The sequence below is a fragment of the Electrophorus electricus genome, chromosome 21 (genome assembly GCF_041902795.1).
Source record: "Electrophorus electricus isolate QZ-2024a chromosome 21, ASM4190279v1, whole genome shotgun sequence".
NCBI classification, from domain to species: domain Eukaryota; kingdom Metazoa; phylum Chordata; class Actinopteri; order Gymnotiformes; family Gymnotidae; genus Electrophorus; species Electrophorus electricus.
Genome location: NC_137517.1, coordinates 7397173 through 7405260, shown reverse-complemented (window position 1 = coordinate 7405260; position 8088 = coordinate 7397173). Strand labels below are relative to the sequence as shown.

General features: G+C 39.2%; 1 protein-coding gene across 2 annotated transcripts in view; it reads left to right on the top strand.

Moving 5' to 3' along the window:
• The first annotated feature begins 877 nt into the window (after nucleotides 1–877).
• Nucleotides 878–8088, top strand: part of nfatc2a (nuclear factor of activated T cells 2a) — a 31762-nt gene continuing 24551 nt past the window's right edge. Inside the window, exons 1-3 of one of the 2 annotated variants that reach the window (XM_081704468.1) lie at nucleotides 878–1006; nucleotides 1675–1749; nucleotides 6962–8053. In XM_081704468.1, the coding sequence (XP_081560594.1) occupies nucleotides 7996–8053 (58 nt within the window). In that variant the 5' untranslated portion in view covers nucleotides 878–1006; nucleotides 1675–1749; nucleotides 6962–7995. Of the gene's footprint in view, nucleotides 1027–1674; nucleotides 1750–6961; nucleotides 8054–8088 lie in introns of both variants that reach the window. The other variant, XM_081704467.1, reaches the window with a different exon arrangement.

Below are 8088 nucleotides of genomic sequence, written 5' to 3'. Positions count from 1 at the left end.
ATATACACATGAGAATTACACACAGCAAGCATCAGGTGAACGACTCGAGAAGGCTTGACAATACAGACAAACACACACCTACACACGGAGACGTTTGTGGGGGGAGGGGCCATACCGTGACATCCAGAAGTCCAGCAAATGGCACTGCCAGCCTGGAGAACAATAATACCCTGCCAGAAGACAAGCACAGCTGGACACAGTCGGACTCCTATACGTGAGCCAACTACCCAACCCACTGCAACTCAGATGCAGAAAAAGGCGGCTGAACCATCTGACAAACTATCTGAAAATGTCAAAGGGGAGTTTAGTGTTTAAGCTGTCTTAGCAAGTAATAAGCACAAATATAAAGTGAACCAGACAACACAAATAAAGGTATCCAGCAATTTATTGTTGAAAAGAGCTCTGTGATTTCCTAAACAGTATGAAGATGTTATGGTTAAATGTTAAGAAATTCAGTTTTCCCAAGAATTGAGTACTGCTTAGTACAGTTTAAACCTTGTTATGGTGGCTAGTATCACAGTTTAAGCTGTTCAAGTGCATTAACACATTGCAGATGGGAGTGACAGTCCTTAATGCAGCCCAATACACAAAGGAGGATAGCATACAGAAGGTAACTGTGTATGTTTCATCTCATGTGTGATGTGTGAAGCAAGCAGTTTGGTCAGTTATCTTTCCCACAGTGAAAAAAAAACATGGGTGTGTTACATATGTAAATATTTTAGTGGTTTCAACAAGTATAGTTTAGGCCCCACCTTATTTGTGACTAGCTCCTTGATTTTGGTGTATGTGTGAAGCACACCCACATTGTGAGCAGCCCCTCCCTGCTGTTTTGCTGTTCCCTGCTCTTCTGCGGTTCCCTGCTGTTTACCCTGGTGTTTGAACAGGGAGCATGCAAGCTCCTCACAGATGGATTGAACATCAGAGGCGGGAAATATTAAAAAACACAGCACTATGGCTGCTGAAATTCTGATAGTATGATTGATGATCTATACAAACATCCAACTCGGTGAGTAAGTACGCAATTAGGTAAGTAATGCTTATTTTTATAGCACATTTAGTTAAGGCCAACCGCTAAAAATATTTTTGGAGTTTCAGTTTAAAGGACAGTAATGAAAGCACCCATCCAATCTCAATAGGAAATCTATTCCAAACCTTGGGGTTACCATGGAAACAACCCCTCTAGCTTTTATTCTTTGAGCCAAGGGCAGTGGGAGAGGCTGACTGAAAGCTCTAAGGGCTGTGGGTGGCATATAAAGCTGAATATATATATATATATATATATATATATATATATATATATATATATATATATATATATATATATATATATATAATATATAATTGGGAGCATGCTCATTTAGTGCATTAAGAACCCACAATAAAACCTTAAATTGAATTCTGAATTAGACTGGAAGCAAGTGTGGAGTCTGTGTAATATGATTGTATTTTTTGTGCCAGTGAGTAGTTGAAAGGAATTTACTGCGTGTGACCATTTTCAGCGTTTGACAGGCCCTCTTATCCAGAACCACAACAGTATGACTAATGACTGATATCATTGTTCACCAAAATATGTGATGCTGAGATTAAAAAAGTGCAAGCAGAGAAATCAAAAAGGACATATTTTGCTCACAGTGAAACCACCACAAGACTAATATGACATCTGTACTTTTCCAGAATTTCAGTGGAGTTCCAAGGCAGCAGTCAAGCTTTGTCTGAGTGCTGTCACCTCACAAGCTGTCAGCTCATCAGGTGTGACATTGAACATTCCAAAGAGTCTGATTCTGATTCAGATTCAAACGGCTGTGATTAATCATTTAAAACAAAGCTTCATTCTAGTGACAATGAAAAAAGGGAAAAAAAGTGTTGGGCCTGAAAAGGTCACCATGGAAACATGGACAAAACAGAATGAGACTGAACACAATGATATTTGAGCTAAGAGAAGCTCAAAAACAAAACAAACACACAAGATTTAAAGATTACAACCACCATGTCCTGAACAGATTGACAAATGATCAAAATAGCTGTCTGACATATAGAAGTACCCAAGGAAAATCATGGGAAGCCTTCTGTCAGCTGCTGCTTCAAATGCATCTACTTGATGGATCAATGGTTCTGTCTGTTACTGTTAGGGATCAAGACTGAAACAGGACCCTATTTGATGTTGAAAATACAGTGGGTTCATTTCTAACTTGTAACTTTCACCAAGAAGGGAACTGCATGGTTGAGCTGAGTTGAGTTGATGACTTCAGTCTTCAAACTGTATCTATACTCAGTGTATAACGGTTTATAATTTCTTCTGTTGTGACAACTACATTTGCATTTCTCCTACAAAAAGCATTCTGAGCTCTTGCTCAACAGGTCACCTTCCCCTGCAATACTCCAACCATTGCAGTTACAAAGTCTGCCATAATCATGCTAACTCCAAACAGACCAAAAATGTGCCTTTTAAATAAACGCTAAATGGATGCATGTGCAGAATGTATGACCAAACACTGTTCGAGAAAAGATCATGCCATCCAAATCAGCCTCTTACCAGGACATTTACTGGTGGACATGTTTCAGAGGTATTTTTTGCCGAACAGTGTTCTATTATGAATCACTAATATTATATACAATTGAGGACAAAATACGGTAGCACCATATATCACGCAGATGGTAGAACACAGCAGCAATCCACATTTATGAATGTGTAAATGTTATTAGCTGTTAACATCACATTAAATCTGGCAGTAAGTTTTATGGACTTGGCCCAACGCGTGAAAAATTTAGGCCCTTCACAGCAGCTTCAACCTGGAACAACAGGAATTCCTGAGAAATTCCCATTTTAAGGGAAAATTGAAAAAACAGGAAAATATTATTTTTGTGAGAAAGCCGAACAACCTTTCTTGGCTAAAGTCCAAGAAAGACAGTAAATTGCATAGGAACATTCTAGCAGCATAGCAACAGATTTCCTATGGAGGTATGAGTGTGTCAATCAACATGAGATAAATTTACTTCTGAATACTGGAATTGAATTGACCACTATAACTTAGATTGCATTGTATTTCTGTGATTGCTTGAAGAGAAACATGTTTTTCCCATTGCTGGGTATTTTTGATTCACATATCAGAACCCTGTGTGTTTGATACCAAATAAACTTTGGTGCATTTCTCTAGCAGGGGAGAAATTAATTCATTTTTATCCTTGTAACTTTTTATAAACTTGATAAACACCTACAATTTTCTTAGAGATGTGTTTTATATCTGCCGCTTTATTGTCACTTCATTTAATTTATGCTCATTCGATCCAAAAGTACAATAAAGACAATAGTCCCTTTTCCAAATTATGCATCTCAACAGGCACGTGCAGCCATTGGAGTCTTTTAGCATAATAATGATGAGAACCCGTTACTGCCACAAACACTTCCTGACCCTGAATCCCAGCACACTTGTGGAAAAAGAGACCGTAACTGCGTAACTGGTCTCAGGAGTGTGCAACGGCGTGGATTGGCCTAAGTAACTTAGTAACCTAGTAACTGTTTCCCCTACAGTGGAAAAGGGGCTAAACACACCGTAGTCTGTGTGTGACACATCTCCACCATGAGGAGACACCTGCTCTTAGGCATTAGTCTGTAACTCCGTGACAGCATATAAAAACAATGCTTCGATCCAGCGCTTGTCTCTCATGTATGTCAAGGTGCAATCAGCTCTCCTGCCTTCCAAAACATACATCTGTCATCTTTTGTATACAACATTACAGAAGCCAGACGGACGGATTCGGGCTTGTTCGACAGGGTTACCCACACTATCACATTCCTCTTCTTTATTCCCTTAAACGGAGGATTTGCTTGATGACAGCCTACTCAAAAGAGACATTTGCTGAGTATGCACTCAGACCCTACAGTGGAGCTATTTATAGGCTGGCTAGGCCTGAATACTTTGAATTGCCTGTTCTCCTCTTAAGGAAGGCATGCTTAAGTACTTTACTTGCTAACTGTAATCTATAGCAACACCTCCTGGTGTCCAGGCTTGGCCATTGTAGTTGTAAAGTATAGTGGAGAAGCTATAAGTTTATAATCAGTTTAAAGCACATCTCTGTTAGATGAGATTAATGGCGAAAGCATCACAGACATTATGGAGACAAGTTAAACAAAAGAATAAATGGGAAATGCACAAAAGCAATGTATATTGACCCAGAAAAACTTATTAACCAGCAAAAGATCTTTTATACTTAGAACTACTTCAAATGACTGTCCGCTGACATTATGTTTTAATTGTAATTATTCTAAAATTCCTGGGACTTTAAATGAAAATTATGTTTTTACACATATTCCTGGGAACTTTTATTTTAAATCTTTCTACCATATTATCAGTCTGAGTAACCAGTTTACTGATAATTCACTGTCCAAAACGCAATGCCCAAGAAGGTTTTTTGTGCCTTGCTTGAATCTGGCAATATATATAACATCTAGTGATTAAATACCATTTAATTTAGACTCTTGGATTGGTAGCGACTTCTTTAAGACATCTTGCAAGCAACAGAAAAGACAACATTATGCCAGTTGGAGTTACCACGTTTATCAGTTTATCCCCATGATTTCTAATGATTTATGCTCCCTCTTTTTCTGCATGGGTGTTGGTATCGATGTGTAGTGACTCTTGTTTGTCATAAGAGGGTGTACAAGAAAGAATCACTTAGGAGTGACAGAGATAGGTTTCTGTATCTCCATCTCATCAAAGCAGTGTTTCACCACTCCACACAGCTACCTTGGAGACAAATCCAGAAACAGACAGTTGTGCATTAATCCCTATGTGGGTGACGGAGGGCAGGTTCCTCTTTCACCGTTCATACTAAAAACTGGTTGGGGTGCTATATGGGTTCCTTATGTGTGATGGTATGTTGTTTTAGCAGCTTTGAAATATTGTTCCTGTTGGTGTGGAAAAAATCAGCTTTCCTTTTTTCCCCCCAAAAGCTTTAAAATTCCTTTATTTGAGAATCAATATTGCAAATCTTGTATTGCAGTGTCATTTCTTCCCATGTACACATTTTCCATATTGGTGGAAAGTATTGTTAGTCACTGGAAGTTGCCACTCTTTCTGGAAATCAACATTATTCAGTTCTGGAGTTTAAATCTTGTGCAGATCCAAATCTCCATTTCATTCTAAGTAGGGTTTGTATATTACATAGCAGTAAAGATTACTTGACTGGTCTGCATCTGCCATGGCAATCATCCTAAGCGAGATGACATGGACAGAGAAAAGATGGTGTTTCAGAAACGATCATGAGTACTGCCAAAAGGTCTCCATGAGACACCTATAACATGCCATTTCTGTATCAAAGTTCCACTGCTTGCATGAGGCTACTCAGAAGCACATGTTGCATTTGGAAAATGGAACGCTCAAAAACCCAGACGGAGGCCCTGGGAGCTGCTTGGCAGTGATGAAAACTGCAGTGTGAACTTGGAAAAATGGGGTTCTTCGAACAAAAACGGAAGTGTAAATGCGGCCGTCTGGAAGCATATATTTTCCCCTGTCTCTCAGCTCATTCAGGATCTCAGTTGCCTAAGAGTGGTGTAACAATGGAAGAATGTTCATCTGGTAGATGACACTCTCAGAGACACCCCCACAATCCAAATGTGTGTCCAGTAATTTGCGGTCATCGCACTACACAATTGCCCCTATCTCTCTCTTCCTCTCTCTCTCTCTCTCTCTCTCTCTCTCTCGCTCTCTCTCTCTCTCTCTCTCTCTCTCTCTCTCTCTCTGTGTCTCCCTCTTTTTGCTCACTCTCTATAATGGTTAATAGCCAAATTTTGGCTAATAGCCAAATGTTCTATACATCAGTCTGGGGCACACATTACTACTGCTGGCCTATTCAGAGAGGTCACTGTGTAGAACATGCACTGTGTGAAAACTTAAGTAATTTAGTGTCTCATATCAGAAATTTCCAGAATAAACTTTTTAAGTGAGTGGGCCAAAGAGGCCTACTCTATGCTCTGTGCCTGCAGCTCTGTGTAGTTTATCTTGGCTCATGATGATATCCCAGAATTCAGCAGCTTCCTCTGTGGGGCACTGAAAGAAGCTGTTAATGTGTTACCTCAGGTTTTCTTAAGACACTTACTGCAAAGCTTTACCAGAATGTGTTTATTTACTGTGTCTTGCAAATCTCTGCACTATATGCTCTGCATTATTATGTTCTATCATATCTGAGGTAAGGCAGTGTATAGCTGCCGGATAGCAATTTTCTGTCTTTGACAACCCGATGCCAGATATTTCTACAACTGGGTGTTATCTTTTATTAAATAGAAATAGGGATACGGCTTAGGACGAGCCTGTGTTTTCACAGTTTGAAACGATTACCATGACTGCACCACGTTTCTGAGCCGCTGAAAACTTGCCCAGTTCAAAAAGCGGAGCAGCAGATGGAAGATCAGTAACATTATCCACTGAACTACAATAAAATTCCAACCAAGAACTGTCATTAGTCTGCAGAAAATTATTACAGGATAACCCAATGACATGAAGGTTCAAGTCTGTAAAATGTTGTGCCATGATGCATTCAAAATGTGAGTCACATTCTAAGTAACTACAACTGACAACAAAATAAGGAAAATGCCTCTTTTAAGATAAAGAATCAGACCTGGCAGCTGATCCTACTAAATATTGGCTCCATTACATTGTCTCCTTTAGCTGAGATGCGAGTACTTGATTATACATCATTACACTGTGATCAATGATGTATGATAGTGCAGTAGGCCAAATCCCACTACAACGATCAGTTCAGTGATGACAACACAAGGTTGAAACTACCTGTTTGGTTAAAAGCACAAGTTTATGAGAACTATCTAAATGTTTTACGTGATTATCAACAAGTTAATAAAGGAGGGAAAGAGAAATATGTACAAATCTAATTTAAATACTGTATTTTAAATATGAAATATACAAGACATTGTTAATTGTGACATTTTTTAATTATGTCTTTTCAGGTAAAGAATGTGAAAATGCAAGAACCAGATGAGTATTCCCCCAAAACCCACAGCCCCTTGAACTTGGAGGCAGTTTCTTGTTTAAGATCTTTGATTATTCATAGCATAAATAAGATAGCACTCCACCTCCCCAACACCCCCTAAGTTGCAACATCCTTAAGAGCTAAAAGATGTGCAGTAAAAAAATATTTGAATTACATAAATGATTACGGGAAACATTTTAGTTACATTATAGCTACGCTTTGCATAATCGGTAGTTGGATTCTAACTACAGACCGCTGCTGTGTCGGACTGCCCCCTGTAACTCTAAATTTTTCCATTCGGAAACGACTGCCATGAATGGAAACTTTGAAATCAACGAAACGCAGTTACATTTTAGACTTGTAAGCTGTAATGCAAGCGATTCAATCACTGTATTTTTCTCTTTACGTTTAGAACCGCGCAATTATGAAAGACATCACTGTGCCTTCCCAATTCAGGCCCTGCTGTGTTCTAATGCACTTTTTTATGTATATATTTAAACGTCGCTCCTGTTTTAATTTTTCTTCCCCTCCTTTTTCGCTGATTTTTTCAGCCCTACAATGAAGTTCTTGTGTGCCACTGTCTGAGAGAAGCCGCAGAAATGCCTTGGCGCGGGAGCTGGAGACGTCATGGATTCCTGAGTGTGGGCTTTGCAGGAAAGCCCTGAGTCTCCGAGATGGAGCCGCTCCAGGTTTCCATAGCAAAGCGCACAAACAGGAGGAAACACTGAGGGAATCCCGTTATTTTACAGCATTGGACCATTATAAACACCCAGAGCGGAGAAGGAAGCCGCTCTTGATTCTCGAGTAATCCTCAGAGCACGGAAAAGAACTTCAAATAGCTAGTGATTCTATTTCAGTTCCATTCTGTTCTTGTACTTCTGAAGGAGTATTTTCGTTTGAATACTCGGCTTTATTTTTATTGCCCTTCACACGTTTTCTACCTGCTATGAGCTATAGGACAAACTTTTGTTTTAATTGTTAAATTTTATTTTATTTTTTAAAATTTTCCAAATGTTTAGAGATACTTGGAGATTGGCACAATATCACAGCATGAGGTCGATGGATCAAGGTATGGAAGGCGCGTGCTGAAGTGTTGTGAATAAC